The 20,031-nt window shown below is 41.1% G+C and overlaps 1 protein-coding gene across 1 annotated transcript in view; it reads right to left on the bottom strand.

The window, feature by feature from the left end:
* Nucleotides 1-250: 250 nt before the first annotated feature.
* The window catches only part of lrmda (leucine rich melanocyte differentiation associated), a 210,032-nt gene continuing 190,251 nt past the window's right edge, over nt 251-20,031 (bottom strand). Inside the window, exon 7 of the mRNA XM_006783781.3 lies at nt 251-1,033. Within this exon, the coding sequence (XP_006783844.1) occupies nt 954-1,033 (80 nt within the window). The 3' untranslated portion in view covers nt 251-953. The remainder of the gene's footprint in view (nt 1,034-20,031) is intronic.

The raw sequence follows: 20,031 nt of genomic DNA, 5'->3' as shown, positions 1-20,031 counted from the left end.
TGGAATGTTTTATTTTTATGATTAAGCTGCATTTCGTTCGGCTTCTTTTGTTTCAAACAAACAAAAATGTGCACACTGTAGAAGAAACTCACCAAATCTTCTCACTTATCAGATTTTTGACTTTCAAGAAGAGATTTTCTCTTTTTTAGACACCAAAAGATCCAAAAGATAAAAATAACCAAATAAAAATCACATGAGCACAAAACCCCCCCCCCCCCCCCAAAAAAGAAAAAAAAAAAAAAAATTCTGCCTCAAACTAAACAAGACACTGATCATGCCTTGGGTGTCGACTGAAAATCACAGCAATGTTTAATGAAGCTGTAGAAACGCTGTTCTGTCAAAGCCTTGTCTTAATGTTTTAAAGAAGATGCGAGTGTGTGTGAGCGAATGATACACACGGTGAAAGAGATGAGTCCGTGTCAGGCCCCAGGTGTGTGACCATAACCTCTTCCCCCTTGATTAGTGGTGGTAGTGGACAAGTGATCCATCATGGCTGTCAAGGAAGAGGACGCAATTGGCTGGGTATGTTTGTCACTGACTGTGTGTGTGTGTGTGAGTGTGTGTGTGTGAGAGAGAGGCTTGTGCTCTTGTGTTTGTGTTTTGAGTCTCGAGTTTTGCAGTTGCAAATGCTTAGAGGCAATCATGTCATTCAGAGTGTCATCTCCGGCTGAGCTGCATGCAGGGAAGCAGAAGCAAAAGAGGCTCTAACTATGGGGCTGCAATATGATCTTTAAAAACACAAGAATTTTTTTTTTTTAAAAGGAAACCTTCCTCTTATATAGGAACATTTTTTTCCAGGAATTTAAATCTTTTCTTTTCCAGATCAGGTGATCAGGTGAACCAAATATCACCACTGGATTCAATAAATAAGACTGACTTGATCCTCCCGTCCTTCTGTTAGCATCTGCTGTCTTCCATGTCCGTCTCTTAGTCTACGGTTGAGCGGCTGTCCATCAGAGCTGATCGTTTCTGATGAATCTGTTGCCCTCTGAGTGCTTGCCATAGTAGATGTAGCGACACTTGGCGAATACTCCTAAAAACAGAAAGGGGAGAGTTCAGTCAGTTTGCTTTAGTACCTGTATATACTTTTCACATTGAAATGCAACCACTGTTTCTAACTGGACTGCATTTCCGTAAACATTTTAGCGTCAAAACTAAACAATCAGCAGTTTGTAGGTTGTAGTATAATAACTGCAGTGCATTTGCAGTGTCATTCGCAGATTAACAACAGCAGTTTTCAACCTGTAGGCAAGACCCTCAGAGCACGTCTCTGATGTGGTTTGTTTATAAGAATGACAGGAAACCAAGAAATAGCAAACTTGTAAGTTAATTTGTAATTACATTTAATTCAATTCAATTTGATTTATATTGCACCAAATCACAAAGCAGTCACCTCAAGGTGCACGAAAACCCTAACTAGAAAACGATCCCATCTGAACGAGCACTTGGCAACAGTGGGAAGGAAAAACTCCCTTTAAACAGGACGAAACCTCCGGCAGAACCAGGGGTTCTGCTGAATCCAAACTAGGAGCTGGTTCTGCAGAAAAGGGGCCTGAAAGCTGAAGGCTCTGCCTCCCATTCTACTTTGAAATATCATGAAACTATGCAGATGTATTAATATTATTGAAGGCATGTTCAGGCATCTTCAAAATCTAGGTAATAAATTCAGTTTATTCGTTTGACTTTAAAGACACACAAAATAAGCCTGGCTGAGTTTCTAAATGAGAAACACTGAAAGTACACGAAACTGTTTTGTTTACTGTAGTCGTGCAGTTTTAAATGGCAGGACTGAACTGGGTGTGTGTCTCTGCTTCTTGCAGGAGGGTGAAAGAGGCAGTTTCAGAGAGAGAGACCTGAATATTTGCATTTGCTTCCAATAGATGCAGCATGCAAGTTTAATCAAGAAGGTGTATTTACTGCATTACAGGAACGTATTTAAAGAACTCAATGCAGACACAAGATTATTTACTTTATCCTAAGGTTACTTTACTAATTATGGGCTAAATTAACTGCAGGATTTAATGATTATTTTCATTACAAATTAAACTTTCTGGCATAAAATGTGAAACATTTCCAAATATTCTTTACATGGATCTTCCAAATAAGAGGACATCCTGCTTTTCATAATCTCTACTGCATTTATGTGCATATATTACTTTTCATTAAGGTATCATATTTATACTTAATCAGCAGTTCTTGTGGATGGAACTGCTTAAACTACAGTACTAGTCAAAACAAGCTGAACGTCTGTGCTATTATTTCATAGAAGATAGGCAGAATTACTTTATCAAAGAGGTTTATATACATACCTATACATATATCTGTCTATTCTATATTATTAAAACAGTTAATTTAGATATTAGCTATTTAAAAAAAAAACGGAGAGAAAAGTAATCTACCGGAATAACAATCAGGAAAATCAGTAAAACCAAGTATTAAAATTAAAGCCACATCAAAGGGTGAAACCAAGATGGTCTGCAGTGCTATCCTTGCTTTATTGCGAGGCGGTGCTGTCCATGCAGAGAGCTGCCCCGAGCTCCGTATTTGGTTTGCAGACGTTGATGTCACATCGCTTCCACTGCCACTTGATGAATGTGGCGGGCTGTACCTAGGTGTCACCTCTCGCCAAATGAGGCAAGGACAAGTGGCATTAGCGCTGTCAATGATCGTCTGACAGGAGAACAGATAAAGCTTTCACCATTTTTTTTTTCTAAATAGACATCAAGTGCATTACGGGAGGAGGGAGGGGCAGGCCAGATGCAAGGCAGAAAAGGAGAGACTCATTGGAGAGGCAGTGTCGCAGAGGGATGAGGGGTGCTCCAAGTGGTAAGTCCAATCACATAATCCAAAGAGACATTGTCAAGGGCGAGGAGAGAATGGCAACTAAGTGACAGAAAGCAGAGACGGGGACAGAGATACTGGTGCCATATTAGTGCCAAGCATATTCTGATGCCACCCTCAATTCTAACCAAACCTGACACATCGCTCTCTTTCCCCCACTCTCTCCGACTCTTCAAAGTAGGCTCTACCGAGTGACACACACATATGCACACATATAGAGCACGGAGAGACAAACACACACACACACACACAGGCCCTGGCAGCAGTAGTGGGTGTTCTGTCAGGCGGCGGAGCTGTACAGCAGCAGCAGAAGCCCACAGGCCCGAGGACAAGCTCAGTCAATCTAAATCTGGACTTTGTAGTGGAGCAGTGCTCATTTCCCCTCATAGCCCAGCTACTTGAGGTGATCCAAACACTGAAGTGTGAGAAGCTGTCACCTCCGATAAAATCCAGGACCAGCTCCGTGCCTGCCTGCTCCCCCGGTGTACGGGGGGTACATACACACGTGTGTTTGTACGTGTGTGTGCATGTGCTTCTCTGACAGTCAGGAGGCTGGGGCGGGGGGGATGAATTCCAGCTGCCGTGATTTGCCTGGGGATATAGGTGCCGCGGCTGGAGAGTGGGCTTGACACCACTGGAATCGGGGTGTCTCACAGTGCTCTGATCACATGGGTACCAGGGCCTTTCACATATTCACAGCTTACCCAGCGAGATAGCTCACGCTCTCCAGGAGTAGGGCGATGGGGAGAAATTACCCACTGCGGTACCAGAACCAAGGCTCCCAATAAGAGCTTACCTAGAGGGGATATATTTGTAGGTTGCAACCAAAGCCTTTCAGAGATAACCTTCACAGATGAAGGAACTAAAGCCAAAGGCCCCTCGAACCTTCACACTCCGCTGAGCTCGTCACTAGCCTGTGGGGACTGAGACGGATTGGAGGGATCACATTCTGTGATTCTCCAGTACCAATCAGAAAGCGCTGGAAAATGTGTGACCTGTAACTCCACAACAGCGCTAATATATACACTTGTGTGCGATCATAGGAGAAGTGGGAGTTTAAATTAAGGAAAAAAGGGAAGAACAAAGAACAGGCAAGAGGTCCGTCTCCCAGTGGGTGAAAAAGTGCATGAACGTTGAAAGCTCTACATTTCAGCACTACATTAAGCGGTGTGTTTGGTGCATAAACACATTCCAGTTCACTGCATTCCCTTCACAGCAAGTGTTTGCTCTTATTACAAGAGAAACCAGAAGAAAGATGGGGTGGCTGGAGACAGGAAAGGGTATAACTAAGCCAAACTTGGTCTTACATAATGCCCTCTGAGGCCACAGTCACGCCGGTGGGGCTCTGCCTGATGAACTGATACTTAATAACAAGTATTACAGTGCCAAACGTGCTAGTGTACAATATATGTGTACCCTGAGACATGGATGAGCACACTCGAATCAACACCCACACTCTCAACCATGTACACATTATCACAAACTCATACCCCCTTTCATCTCGAGCACACGGGGAGAACGGTGGGAGCAGCCATTAAAGTGACAGATTAACAAAGTGACGGGGAGGCTAACGTTTCCATCATGCCCTGGTGGAGCAACAGTCAGCCCTTTGTACTACATACTGTATGTCACACAGCCCCAAGTTAGACGCAAACCCTCTTGTCTTTATTAAAAGCCTGCACAATTGGTTTTTTGCATCTCCTGCTTGGTGATTGCTGCAGTGTGGGTTCATCGTCAGAAAAGTCTGGTCTTTTGCGAGCTGATTACCCAAAGCATGTGTCCTCCCCACAGGGGCTTGATGGGCCATTCTCCCACAGTGTGAGTAAGCTAACTGTGCAAGCGTCATGTTTACAGTGCTCTAACAGCAAATCAACACATACCGTATCAACAGTTGCTGTTGAACACAGAATTTCTTAGTAATAATAAAGTACAGTATAACCAAAGGGGTAAAGCAATCCCAGCAGACAGAACTGACAAAGTAATCAAGGGTGTTTTATTGTTTTGCTGCATAAGATTAACACAACAAAAAGTCATCAATAAACATTTTAATAGAAAGACAATAATGTATTCCTAATCAAGTTTCATTGTTCTTTGTAGTTCAGAGTATGTTTTTATGTTTCTTTCAGATAATTTTCTGGAAAAAACCTGCAGAGATGAATGTCATTCTTTTTTTATGTGGATATTTAGGAGAGGATTAGCTACTCCTTTGTTTGAGATTTATGCTGTAATTATTAAACTGTAATACCGAAGCGGCACCGCCTAAGAGTATTAACTTGGCAAGATAGTGGTAATACATGAAATGTGATTGTACAGCAAATAATAAAATGCATCAATCTGAAGTGTGGTTTTAGATTATACCTGAACAGTCATTGTCTTCTGTTGGTAATGCCTGAAAAGTGGGCTAATCTCCAGCAATTTTCCTACATTAACTCCTCACCTGTTAAAGATGCTATGACCTAACAAGAGACATCAAGAGAAACTGCTAAATGTGGAACCAAATCTGATGTAAAATAATATTAGTAATAGTATTAACAGAGAGGTAGTAGACATAGCAGATGGAAGAAGGCAGATCGTGTAAGAGACATAGTTTGTGTAAGAAATAAGGACTTGGACAAATTTTTTAGCTCATAGCATGTGTGGGTCTTGTAGCATTTCATCAGCGCACACTTATAAGAAGAAGACAGAGGGAGTCAGAGAGGGGAGGGAGATGGAGTAGGTTTAATGATTGTTCCCTGCATACAATCAGCTTGACTCTTTTCAAGGGCCATCAATATGTCACAGAAAGACACATCCAACGGATGTAGCTTTTAACATCAAGGTTATCTATTCTTGGCATGAATTCACTCCCTCCACTCCTAGTTTCATGCCCTGTCCCCTCTCCACATCTATTCTCCCCTCTTGTCTTAACTGCTTCCACTTTGTCTTTCTCCTCCTCTATGCACTCTTCTGCTTTCTGATTATTCACTGATTTTTTTTTTTTGTAACCACACTCTCCTTTTTAGCGACTTAGCCAACAATTTCTGTGTTTCAATCCATCAGGGGGGAAAAAATATAACTTGAAGAATCCAATTAACAACACAATTACACTCTCCGTATTATCTCCAAGGGCTGAAATAACACTGGGCAGGTGGGGGATGGGGTCAGATGTTGTTCATCGCTGGCTTCTATAAGAATTGGTGCAAGTGACTTATGGGCTTGGGGCGGAGGCTGCTGTGAGCCAGGGCTATTATTGTGGACACAATCCATCTCCGGCTGTCCTTTTATCAGTTCAGCCCAACGTCATGAGATGGAGTCGCCACCTTCTCTCTATAGGGAAGCCGGTAGATAGATAACCCCTCTGCGTCCCATAAACTAACAGGCAGTAGACTGTGATTCAGCCCACTGAGAGGTCAGCTGGCACACACAGCACATTGCCATGGAGAGAAATTGAATTGTTTCACTTAGTACTGGTGTGCTGGCTATGTGTGGCAGTATGAACTAAGTATATTTTTCTTTTGAGTGCCACTTAAATATTGCCAGAGATAAACAGCAACAGCAGCAAGCAACTCGGAAGCCAGCACAGTACTGAATGTGGAAATGCAGCACATACTTTCTCTTTCTTGATTTCATATAAATAAGATGAATGACTGAATAAGATGAAATGAATGATGTAACAGAAGCTGGATCCAGTTTGAAAAAAAAAGATGCCACATAGAATAAAATGACATTTCCACACAGTGGTTGCTTCTTAACAGTATTAAGTAGTTGTAAGTAGAGCTACCCCTTAGACAGACTTCCGGTACGTCACAGGGTTAAATCAAAGACACAGAAAACCACTAATACGTCCACACCTATGACCAATTTAGAATCACACTTAAGCCAATCTATATATTGAAACACTCATCGTTTAGGTAAAACCTCTCCTTTTTTTTAATTTTTGATGTGCGTTTCTCAGAAAAGCTTTAAAATGGCATGTTCAAACAAAATCCATTCCTATTCAGTCTTAACTAATAGACTCTTATGTCCATTAGTTAGCCTTTTTAAACAGCTGAGGTGTCACCCACCTTTCCCCAGTCCCAAACAAATCTCCTGCTTGTAACTTTAAGAATTAAAGTGACATTTGTCCTCCATCAGTAAAAAATATTTAGTCCATTAAACATAAATAGCTGTCATCATGATGCATGCCCTGGGCTTATGCCTTCCCTGTTCCCCTCCTGGCCGTTTACTGCGGCCAAACAACTGCAGCGCCTGCATGTTCTCAACTTCAGCGTATTGATTAAACTTTTAAATAGCTGCCATATAACCCTGGGACATCAGGAAGATTAATTTGCGTCAATGTTCATCTGTAATTCATTAGCCATTTATACTCTCCACATTCACACAGGCTATCAGGGAAATGCGCCCCATTTTTCACCAAGGCAGAGGCTGGGGAGAAGGGAGAGGAAAAGGAGGGAAGAGAAACTGTGTAGGGGAGACAGGAAGGAGGGGATTAAAAAGCCTACAACATAACAGTGAATAGCAAGCCATGTAGGATGCTAAGACATGGCACATGGTGCCGTTTCATAATATTATATAAAATACGGTGATGTATTATACTTTTACTTTTATTGTTGCTGCACAAGCTTTCATTAGGGCCTTATTTCTTTTTCTTTGGGTGTGAGGTATTAAACAGAGACCCTGACCAACACAGAGACAGCTGTAGAAACTTTCTACATGATTCAGCTGCTATAACAACACACACCGAAGGCCAGCAAAGAATTAAAAAAAAAATGGCTGGCGCAAGTGTGACAGATGGAGAGTTGAAATATTTGCTACTGCCACATCCTGATGGGCTTTCAGAGGAAAGTTGCTGGGTCATGGCTCAAACAGCGCTGATCAATACCAGGTAGCTTTTTCTACATGATTCTCCTTGAGGTAGACAAATAGCACATTCAGACGCTGAAGGCTGGCTGTGTGATTGAAGGATTATGATTTACAATAGCATATATGCAAACAAAAGGTAGGATAACACCCTCTCCTAAAACGACATGCAGTGCACATAACTCAGGATTGTCAAACTCATTTTATATAGTGTACTTCAAAGAATAAGGCTTCTGTGATCTTAGGTGTGTGGAATAAAAGTTCTGGCAGTTCATTGCTCAGACTGTTCTGTAATTATAAAATCTAAAGTTTTCATAAATTTAAAGAAAATTACATGAAAAAACAAGAACGTTTTTGTCATTTTATTGTTTTATATTACTTAATTATGTTGTAGTATGTGTAATATGAATGGGGGGGGGGGATCTTTATTAATAGGAAAAGGTGTAAAACTTGAAAATCTACGCACTTCCTCACATTTTTTCAAAGCTGTCCAGTTCTGGCCCTGGGGCCATATGTTTAAAACCCCTGGCATAACCTGTGCATTAGCAGGCATGACTGAACCCTTACAGCTGACAAACACTTTAAATTAAAGACTCTAATTGAACACTTTAAATTTATAATCATATATACAGGTAAATGCCTGTCAGTTATCCATCTTTGCACCTTCAACTTATGAGGACGAGAAGGAAATTGAATTCGGGGGCACATAAATTTTGACTGAAGACGAGATTACCATTCTAAGGGGTCTAGTAAAAAAAAAAAGAAGAAGGAAAAAAGAGGAAATTAATTTCAGTGACGTTTATTCCATATAGAGCCAGAAGAGAAAAGTAGTTACAGTAGCTCTGGAGGCTGCAGATAACAGGAAGGTTGTTTAAGGTGGAGGACAGAAGGTCTCACATCCCCCCTTTTGAGGGTCTTTTGCAAAGCATACATTGTCATGTAACCAACAGAAACCCAACCACAAGCACATTAATGACAGGCTGGTTATTAACTCCTAGAGTTCATCTGCTCTTAAAGGCACGTGAAAGCACTAACGACGCAAGTAATCATAAGCGCTCATTTTCTCCCTTAGCATGTGGATCACAAATCACCGCGCGTGCACACCACATAGCCTGACACTGATCGATTGTGTTCTTCATTACGCTCGGGACTTCTAATTAAAAGAAAAGCCCAGATAAGTGGTTCAAACCTTTGACCAAAAACACGAGAGAAAAAGCGAAAATCACAATTAGAGATTTGACTGTGTTTGTTAATGACGCCGTTAATAAGAGCGGCTGGTGAGTCGCTCAATGAAGGTTTAATCACTGGGACAGGATTCAATAACAAAAGAGCATAATATTAATCACCAGAGAGTGATAACTTCACTGTTCATCTCTTTGACATTGGAGGAAGGGATGAATTAATGATGCACTCCATCCGAACACATTAAATAATAATTATCAGGCAAAACAGCATGAAAGGGACTGCATAATGAACCCCATTGTCAGGTCAATTACAACCACATAAAACTGTTCAAAGGGAAGTAGCTTGTTACTAGATGGCCATACTTGAAAGGACAGCTGTGGCTTTATCAGTGCAAGGTGCTGGGCAAGCCATTCGCTCCCATATCAGGGCCTAAAATGTGCGGAGGGGGTTGACATACAGTTTATTCTTAGAGGGCACCGAAACTCTGTCTGGCTGCACATGCCTACTGTAAAAAGCTAGAAGCATCAGTGAGGCGTTCAGTGAAGACCACATCGAAAATTGTCTAGCAAGAGATAAATGACATGACAATGACAATGTTTTGCTGGCTCTAAAGCAATGTCAGTCGCTAAGTGCCATGTTAACTAAACTCAACTACACAGACAATGATGGACTTCACGCATCAGTGGACAAAATGGCACCTCACTGCCTGTCAGTGGTAATTTCCATCAAATCAAGGATGGCCAGCAAATTTAGCCATGAGTGTAACTGCTGCCGGAGTTTTACACATGCACTGATAATTTAGGTACACATTGTGCAGTATTTTCCTTCCTCGCCGCGCTATAAAAATCGACAAATTTGGTTTCACTGAGCATTAGGCGCATCAGCTTGTCCTCTAGCTCCACTTTTGATCTAGACATCAATTACTGCATGGCTGCTAGTACTACTCTGAGACACTCTCTTAAACAAACAGCGTGGCAACCTCCAGCGTGACACATATCAATACTGATCTGACATCTTGTTCCACAGTCGTCCCCCTCAGTTCCTGCCTGGCTGCACCTGCCTGACTGGAGTGTCCAGGGTTGGCTGTACTCCTTCACACTTCCTTCCCCTGCAGACATCAAACACTTATTAGTCCCCATCCTAGGCCTGCTAACTGACTGGCCAGTCTGGGCCACACGGGGACCCCATTATTAGAGTCATTTCAGTGCCCATCCTGACGCCTGTTAGGCAGCTCTCTACCTGGGGCTCCCTGCTCCCTGCCTGCCCGACTGAGTGCCTGGCCAGCCAAACAGTGATTGAACATGACATCGTGACAGAAAACAGGGGAGAAGGGCAATGGAAATAAAAGAACAGAGATGGCAGAGTGAGGCAGACAGAGATGGGAAAGAGGAAGGTGGGTATGCTAGCCAGAGCCCTTGTGGCGTAGGGTGTGCCCATCAACACGGATGAGCGTTAGCCAAGAGCCGCATGTCACAATGATGGAAGAGCTGGATCACTCACATCAGAGCTTCATCTGACTGGAAGATATCAATCTCCAGGCCTAATCCAAAAGGACATGGTAAAATATCCTTTAACATTGCTCTTCCACCCTGCCTTTGTGTGTCCCCTGCTTCTGTAGCAGATGAAAATGTGTGTAACCTTCGTCGATGGACCTCAATCGACCACACTCATTTTCACATCCCATTTCCTCTGTCTCTAGCACTGACAGTCAAATTATGAGGGGCAAAATGATGAGCAAAATGGTACCTTGACAAATGGCATTTAGCCACTAAATACAGAAAGAAAAAAAGAGAAAAGATTACTTACATATGTGAACTGCTGAGATGTTTTAAATCAGAGAGTTGAGGAAAACCAACATTTTTCTAGTGATGGCGTGGTTAAACGTGTGACATCATAGGTTTTTAGCTAAGCATGCATGTTACTCATGCAAAAAGGTAGATTTGTTGTCAAGATAAGAGTGAAACCCCAGTACTTAAGATTTGCTTTTCAGAATTGAATTATTCAGAAATAATTGCAAAAAGTGACACACATGTAGAGTATCTAATATTGGTTAATGCACTTGCAATTGTGCATATGCAATCTGTGCCATTTACCTTGAAGGGGTATGCTATTCATGTCAAAGAACTGACAAGCATATATGATATGTCCTCCTATTTATTCATTTAGTTTGGTATCCCCATCAATTCAAAAAGTTGAGTTTGCTAATCTGATTTGGAACTTTTCACCATTGTAATGTACACAGTTTAGATCTTCTCACTAAAGAACTAAAGTTGAAAATTAGGTGGCTGGCTAAACAAAGTCATTGACAGCATTATTGATACTTATTATATCTACTGAAACAGAAAATGATGCACATATATACACACATCCATCCATCGATCCATCCATCAAGCTCAAATCATCTCAAACTGGTTTCTTGAACATAACAATGAGTTCACTGTACTGAAATGGCCTCATTTCAATTCAATAGAGCACCTTTGGGATGTGGAGCAACATGAGATTCACATCATGGATGAAAGCCTACAAATCTACAGCAAATGTGTGATGCTATCATCTCAATATGGACCAAAAGCTCAGAGGAATGTTTCCAATACCTCGCTAAATCTGTATCATTAAAAATGAAGACAGTTGTTGAAGGCAAAAAGGATCCAATACAGTACTTGCAAGGTCTGCCTAACAGAATTGTACATGCATATAGTATGTATTAGATCTGCACAATTAACCAAATTTTAATTTCAAGTACAATTGAAGATCGAAGAATACTGAAAATGTCTGTTCCTAAAATATAGTTAGGTCCATATATATTTGGAGACTGACACAAGTTTTTTTTACCTGTTTACTAAAAAATATTTTAATTTAGTTTTTATTTGAGAGCATCCACATTCGAATTGGATGAAGGGTTTAGGAGTTTCAGCTCCTTAACATGTGCCCCTCTTTTTAAAGGCACCAAAGGCTATTTTATGGGCATCTGTGGGCAATTCCTTTGTAATGTCATTATCAATTAAGCAGATATAAGGCCTGGAATTGATTTAAGGTGCGGTGTTGCATTTGTAAGATTTTGCTGTGAACAGGCAACATGTGGTCAAAGCAGCTCTCTGTACAGGTGAAACAAGCCATCCTTAAGCCCATCAGAGAAACTGGTACAATAGTAGGAGTGGCAAAATCTACATTTTGGTACATCCTAAGAAAGAAAGAAAGCACTGGTGAAATCGGCAACGCAAAAACACCTGGATGTCCATGGAAGACAAAAGTGATGTATGATCGCAGAATCATCTCCATGAAGAGAAACACCTTCACAACAGCCAACCAAATGAACAACACTCTTAAGGACGTAGGCGTATCAATATCCAAGTCTACCATAAAGAGAAAAATGCATCCAAGTAAATACAGAGGGTTCGCTGCAAAGTGCAAGCCACTCAAAAGCCTCAAGAATAGAAAGGCTAGATTGGACTTTGCTAAAAAAAACATCTAAAAAAAAATCCAGCACAGTTCTGGCAAAAACATTCTTTGGACAGATAAATCCAAGATCAACCTCTAGCAGAATGACAGCAAGAAAAAAGTATGGAACAGCTAATGATCCAAAGCATGCCACATCATCTGTAAAACACGGCGGAGGTAGTGTGATGGCTTGGGCAGGCATGGCTGCCAGTGGCACTGGGACACTAGTGGTTATTGACGATGTGACACAGGACAGAAGCAGCTGAATGAACTCTGAGGGGTTCAGAGATATACTGTCTGATCAAATCCAGCTAAATGCAGTCAAATTGTTTGAGTAGTGTTTCATAATACAGATGGACAATGACCCAAAACATACAGCCAAAGCAACCCAGAAGTTTATTAAAGAAAAGAAGTGGAATACTCTTGAATGGCTAAGTCATCCACCCGATCTTAACCCAATTGAGCATGCATTTCATTTGAAGGCTAAACTTCAGACAGAAACAGCACAAACAAACAGCAACTGAAAGCTGCTGCAGTAAAAGCCTGGCAGAGCATTAAAAAGGTGGAAACCCAGCATCTGGTGATGTCCATGAGTTCAAGACTTCAGGCTGCCATTGCCAGCAAAGGGTTTTTTAACCAAGTATTAGAAATCAACATTTTATTTTCAGTTATTTAATTTGTCCAATTACTTTTGAGCTCCTGATATGAAGGGATTGCAATCTTTTTGAACTACAGAACTAAAACTATAAAAGAGTTTCTGTCCAAATATTTATAGACCTAACTGTAGAACGCAAAGCAAAAGCAAATTTAGCGCCCCCTAAAGCAGTGCCTGACCGTGTCAGGAATGTAGCACAGTGTAAGATTTGTACATTATCAGGAAAGAAGCACAGCACGGACGTTAAATCGGTGTTTCGTTTACATGAGGTGAAATAAAACCATTTTTGTCACTAAAATCAATGAATAATTGTGACAGGTTGTGATGGGAGTATTGATCAGAATTATCGCTTTAATCATTTTGGCCATAATCATGCTGCTCTGATATGTATTTAAGAGTATTTTAGAGCCAGACATTGTGTGAGTTATAGGAGTGATTATGGGAGTACAAAATGTGAGTACAAAGAAAAGCAGCCAACAGATACTGTAAATTTAAGGTTAAAAGGATGAAAAATGTGCACTTGGTGACATCACATTCAGCTTATAGCAGTGTCAAATTACATGCCGTCATTTCCTGCCAGAATTACAACTGATGAACCCAGGGTGGCCAATCAGATTTGAGGCTGTGGTGATGATACGTTTGTGTTTTGTGCGATTCTTCATGCCCCTCTGGCCTCCCTATGCCTTATGCAGATGGATGGCTCCACTGCAACTCTATTTCTTTTAATTAATATGACATATCCCCTGCTCATATGCAGAGAGTGAGGCAGGGGGACAGAGAGATGAAGGTATGAGGGAATGATTAACTGTGGATCTGTCCGTCCTTTTGAGAAATGATCTCGCCTCTTCTGCTCTCCCCAGTCTTCCCTCCTCCTCTCTTCATTTCTGTCTTCCTTACGCTGCCTTGTCCGTGCTCCTCTTTGGCTCACTTCATTTCTTTCTGCACCCTCCCCTCTCTTTCTGTTTCCTCTTATCTGTGTCTCTCTGTCTCCCCTCTCTCTCTCTGTCTCCCTCCTCACCTCTCCTTCCCCCCTGACACCCTCGGACTGTCCTCAGCCCCTGCACATCTCCTGACAGGTAAAATAATAACGCTCGTACATCACTGCCCCGAAAAAGTCCTATAACCTAAATCTTCACTTGCCACACACCCCGGGACTCAATTACTTTATTGACATGTAATCTTCATAAGGGGAGAAATATTGAGCATGTAAGGTCAGCTGGTTATGAAGACATATTATCATATTATCTGCATGAGGGTTGTAGGGGCTAGGACCTGACAAAGCTAATTATAATGGTACATGTTTCAGAGCTCAGAGCGTATTATCTGCTTGGCTGCTTGGTTGAGCCACAGCTGAGGTATAGAGGAGAAGGGGATGAGATTTCAAACCTAATAGGAGTGGGATGTCATCTCAGGGCATAGGAATTAATGAAGCCAAATATTATCGACTGCACATCACGGCACTAATGTCCTTGATTTGTTCACTGTATTTGTCAGGATTACCTCGCCATACACTAATGGGTAACAACACATCACAATAGAATCAGACTGTGGAAGCGATCCCTACAACAGTACAATAATAACAATAATAAAAAGCTATACTGCACCCCTTCAACTATTGTATACAAAGTGCAAATAAACTGCTGTTGCTCGAGCTGCTCCTGAGCCAAAATGTCACCGTGGGTTAGTGACGGCAGGAAGGACAGATGCTGATGGCTGTGCTATCGCTTCTCTCCCAAGGTTATCTTAATATCATCTTTTCGGCTCTCTTATTACAATCTACTGCCTGCTTATATAACAGAAAAACACTAATCTGGGTGATGGTTCAAAATGTTCTCTTTTCACTTGAAAATAGTGGCCACTATTATTTACAGGGAGATTATAATTTAAGGAGAACAAGGGGGGGAGGGGCTAGTTATTTCAGTAAAACATACACCAAAGGGCAAAAAACAAACAGTTGGCTAGCTCTGAGACACTGCATGTCAGGGTCACAGTGGAAACATGCAAACATAGAATCAGACCGCCAGATATGTTTGTTTCACTTTATCCAGCAGCATGCCCTCCACCCCATCTCAGTTATCCAGCTGTCCAGGTCCTTAGCTCAGAACCGCTCCCGCAGAAGATGCCTAAAATGGTACGGAGCGGCTGGCCAGTGTTGCCAAAGGTTATGCGTTAACACTTGCTAATGGTGTCAAATTGTGAGACATATTTTTGCTTTCTTTAGAAGCTCTCCAGGCACTAAACACTCACATGCACAAAAAAATTGCTCCTGTTTATTCGTGCTTTCAGCGTTTTCAATCAGTTTATTGACATTCTGCTGCATTATAGCAGTTCATAATTTCAGCAAATACACAAAACCAAAAATATTTTTTTATCATATTCGGTGTGGTTTGAAGGTTTAGGTTTGAGTACATGTTTGTCCTTTATGATAAGGATGAAGCTGTGCAACAATCTGGGATAAATGTATGTGTCTGAAAAAAATAACAGTCAATCCAATCATCTTGCAATGCAGCGACGTAACATGCCAGAAACTATCGACAAATCAAATTATGATGGTGAAATAACTTGTCCGCTTATATTACAATGACAGGGAAACCTGCTCTGTCTGTTTAAAGAGACCTAATAAGAAAATGAATGTGACAGATTAAAAGGTTGTTTTGGACTTCCTAGCATTTCAGTGACCCTGCTCTTTTCATTCTGGTTGAGCTGAGATGTTGAAGCCTGTGCAAACCATAAAACCCACTACTTCCTGTAACCTAGGGCCCTTTTTATATTTTAAAAGAGATAAAATGCATGTCAGTTCTACAAAATAGCACTGACATTCATATCCAGTTGACCTTATGGACTTCAAGGCGGGGCACAAAATCTGTGCCTGTTTTCGGCTCAGCCTTGACACAGTTCATTCAGTTGGAGAGTGAATCTGAAGTAAACAGAAGCTTAGATCCATAGCACAGGAATCCCAGCATATGGGATAATGGCCTTCTCTTCTCTTTACAAGCAGTTTTCACACAGCCCAGTGCAATGAATAATCTAAATGGCACTTAATGTGAGCTATGCTGATACTCTGACAATAGTTTGTGTTCAGACATCACAGCTTAGTGTCTCCCAATTGTGTATTGATGCTTAGGCAGTTGAAAATAAATCACAGGATTCAGCAGAGTGAATCCAGAGAGTGAGAAAACAGTTTAGACAATCGCCCAATGGAGCTTACCATAATTGACAGATGAGTTCAGCTCTTTTCACGACAATAGCTCAGAGCATAGAGGGTACCTGGGAATGACATTGTGTGTGTGTATGATGCTTCAGGACAAATAATGCTCCAGAGGGAAAAAAAAAGTGCATCCATGCAGACCTGGAGTTGTTGTATTATACAGGGTGGGCCATTTATATGGATACACCGTAATAACATGGGAATGGTTGGTGATATTAAAGTCCTGTTTGTGGCACATTAGTATATGTGAGGGGGCAAACTCTTCAAGATGGGTGGTGACCATGGTAGCTTTTTAGAAGTCGGCCATCTTGGATACAACTTTTGTTTTTTCAATAGGAAGAGGGCCATGTGACACATCAAACTTATTGGTAATGTCACAAGAAAAACAATGGTGTGCTTGGTTTCAAGGTAACTTTATTCTTTCATGAGTTATTTACAAGTTTCTCTTTGTTCACAGCCATTGACATGTCGAAGAGGTTAACACGTGAGGAGCTGATCAAAATTGTGTTGATATCTGGTGAACGCAGTAACCGGGTCATTGCAGCAGATTTCAATGCAAGACACCCTACAAGACCACCCATCTCCCATGCTACAGTTAGCAAACTGCTTGCTAAGTTTCGTGAAACTGGTTCAGTGTTGGATTTGCCAAAATGTGGATGCAAGAAAACTGTCACTAATGAAGAAACATCAGTGGCTGTCCTAGCTTCATTCAGCAAGAGCCCACAGCGTAGCACTCGCCGCATGTCACTGGAGAGTGGCATTAGTCGAACATCCCTTCGGCGGATATTAGCTACACAAATGGCACCCTTACAAACTCCAGCTACTGCAGCATCTCAACGAGGATGACCCAGATCGGCGCACAGAATTTTCAGAATGGGCAAAACAAAAACTGGAACAAGACCCTCAGTTCACGTAGAAGATTTTGTTCAGTGATGAGGCAAACTTTTATGTGAAGGGTGAAGTTAACAAACAAAACCACCGCTATTGGTCTGACACTAACCCACATTGGATGGATCCCTCCAAGACTGTTGGAACAACAAAAGTGATGGTTTGGTGTGGTATAGGGATGGGTATTGATAAGATTTTCACAATTCCGATTCCATTTTTGATTCTGTTTAACGTTAGATTCTTTATTGATTCTTTTTTAAAAAGGAGAACACTAAGGTCGATTAGCTTAGAACTTTGTTTTATATCTTCTCTTTGAACAAGATAGAAATTTAGGAGTAACATGGCCTTATAAACCCAGCAGTGAGATCTTAAGAGATCCAGCCTACAGCTCTTCAATGGGGTGTCACAGGGTCCCCAGGAAAAAAAATTGTAAATGTAAAATAATAAAATAAATATTCTTCTGTAGCAATAACAAAGTATAACATAAATTATTCTGTAGCAATTACACAAGAATATCCAGTAATGTCCCTGCCTACAATTAAACACATTCACTTACCAAAAATCGGGGGCATCTGCTGTGGCAAATGGGTGCAAGCCTTTTACCTCAAACAAAAAGTCACTGCTCGGTGACATTCGTCTATCCTGGCCTGAAAGGAGACGCTACCGGTAGACTGCAGCGAGAACTGCCAACATCTGAGCCAGCCAGACTCTGTCTGTCTCTCTCATCATGGACACCTAAATGCACAGTAATGGCAGGTTTTGTAATAAGGCAGATCTCACTAACATAATATGCACGGTTAGTTGATTATTTACCTGCCGCCTTACCGTTACCGCTGCTGCTGGGTTGAGATTCACGAGTCCGGAATTAAAAACATGACATTCATTTAAGGTCATCGCGTGTTTTGTGAGCAAATGCTTTTGCATATTTGTAGTGTTTCCTCCCTTAAATGAAATATCTACTTTGCAAGTTGCCCTGTTGCAGGTATAACCAAACTTTTGAGCGTTTGAGCCGCCATGTTTCCTGCCAGGTAAATGACGCTCCGCAACGTGGTGACGTCCTTCGGGGCGACTGGAATTGATAAGGGAATCGTTTGCAAAAATGGCAAACAATTCCAAGGAATTGAAACAGTGGGAACCGGTTCTCAACAAGAACCGGTTTTCGATACCCATCCCTAGTGTGGTATATGGGGTACAACGATAGTGGGTCCATTCTTCATCAATGGAAACCTCAAGGCCACTGGATATTTGAAATTGCTACATGACGATGTGTTTCCCTTTTTATGCACTGAAGCTGGCACGTTCCCTGAGTTTTTCCAGCAAGATGGTGCACCACCACATTATGGGTGCCAGGTCCGAGCATTCCTAGATGAACAGTTTCCTGGAAAGTGGATTGGTCGTTGTGGGCCAGTTGAATGGCCCCCAAGGTCTCCCGATCTGGTGTGCAGTGTGTCTGGACAGATCTTATGGAGTGATGAATTCAAATTTGAAATATGTCAAAATGTACAGAGGAGGTCAAGAGAGAGGTACAATAGTATGTCTCTAAAGCCAACTTTGAAACGTGGTAGAGGCTTTCTCATGCTTTGGGGCTACATTTCAGCCAGTGATGTTGTCAAAATTTATCATTGCAATACCATCTGGAGATACCAAGTGGATGACTGGGAAAAGCTTCATTTTTCACATAATGCACATTATAAGTACCAGCATGATAGAGAATGGAACAGAAGGCAGCCAACATCCAAAGAAGAGCTTTAAATGTCCTTCAAGGAGCCTGGAGAACTCATTCTGAAGAAATGAAAATAACTTTCTATCACCTGCCTGAGAGAGTTAACCCTTTAAAACCTCAACCATGAAATAACTGCCAGAAATCTTTAATTTTTTGATAATGAAGTGTTTGTTTAACCTTAAAATATGTAAAAATATATCAAATTTTAATCTGCATGATGTTTTAATCTGTATCACATTTTCTACATAAGCCATATTTTTGCAATTTAGTCATTAGAAATGTGTCACATCATTTTTTGAGGGTAAAAAAAAGTCACGCTGATGATGTAGAAGTCTCAAAAACTCACAAAAACACGTGTATCAAATACGATCGATGGGCTTTAGAGGGTTAAGGCTGTGAAGAATAAAGGTAGTCATACCAAATATTGACTTTCAAGCTCATTAGAGTTGTACAAAATCTGTTTTTGCCTTAGATAATGTATTTCCTTGTATGTTTATACATCTTTCAAGAAAGTGATGGCTTTTGCACAGTACTATATGTAACACTCTGTGGAAATCTTGTTTTTATTGCTTGAAATTGTGCTGAGTTTTGTTGTATACTCAATATGATAAATTTTAAAAAAGATCATTAGCCGTATCAATGTTTTATTGCACTTCAGAACCTATTCTCAAGCCAAAGTTCACCTTATGCTGCTGTGTGGCCTCTTCTTTCACCAAATATTAGCATTTCCATGTTGTGTATAGCTATGTTAAGATTCCTGACAGAAAGCTTCACTGATGTAGCACAGCTGTTAAGCCATACAGCATGATAAACTAGCTGCTGAGTGAATTGAAATCTAATTTGTTTGAGCCATTAACCAGACTTGCATTAAAGCATGTTTTGATCTTGAATGATTACCGTGCGCGATCAGTTACCCTAGAATTAGCATCTACAGCAGACTTAAAATATAATTTATTAAAAAGCACCCTGATTAAGATATATGACGCCACATAAACTGAGAAGGTAAGTGTACTTAACAAATACTGTATTGTTTTATATTAGCTGATACAAACTATGAGATGTTTTGTGTCTCTGTTTAAACATCCCAGGTAACGTGCAATAATTACAAGGCTACAAGGCTTTGTTCTGGTCTGATCCTGTCCCTTTTAGAATGACAAGTTGTCGGCCATCTGCTTGAATGTTAGTAGCTATTCATCAGAATGAAGGGTAGCGAGCCCCCCTCAAGTAGACAGACTCAGCCTGCTCACTGAGCAA

This window comes from Neolamprologus brichardi, chromosome 13 (genome assembly GCF_056152115.1).
Source record: "Neolamprologus brichardi isolate AB-2024 chromosome 13, ASM5615211v1, whole genome shotgun sequence".
NCBI classification, from domain to species: domain Eukaryota; kingdom Metazoa; phylum Chordata; class Actinopteri; order Cichliformes; family Cichlidae; genus Neolamprologus; species Neolamprologus brichardi.
Note: the sequence above shows the minus strand (reverse complement) of the source record. Positions and strands in the feature narration are given on the sequence as shown.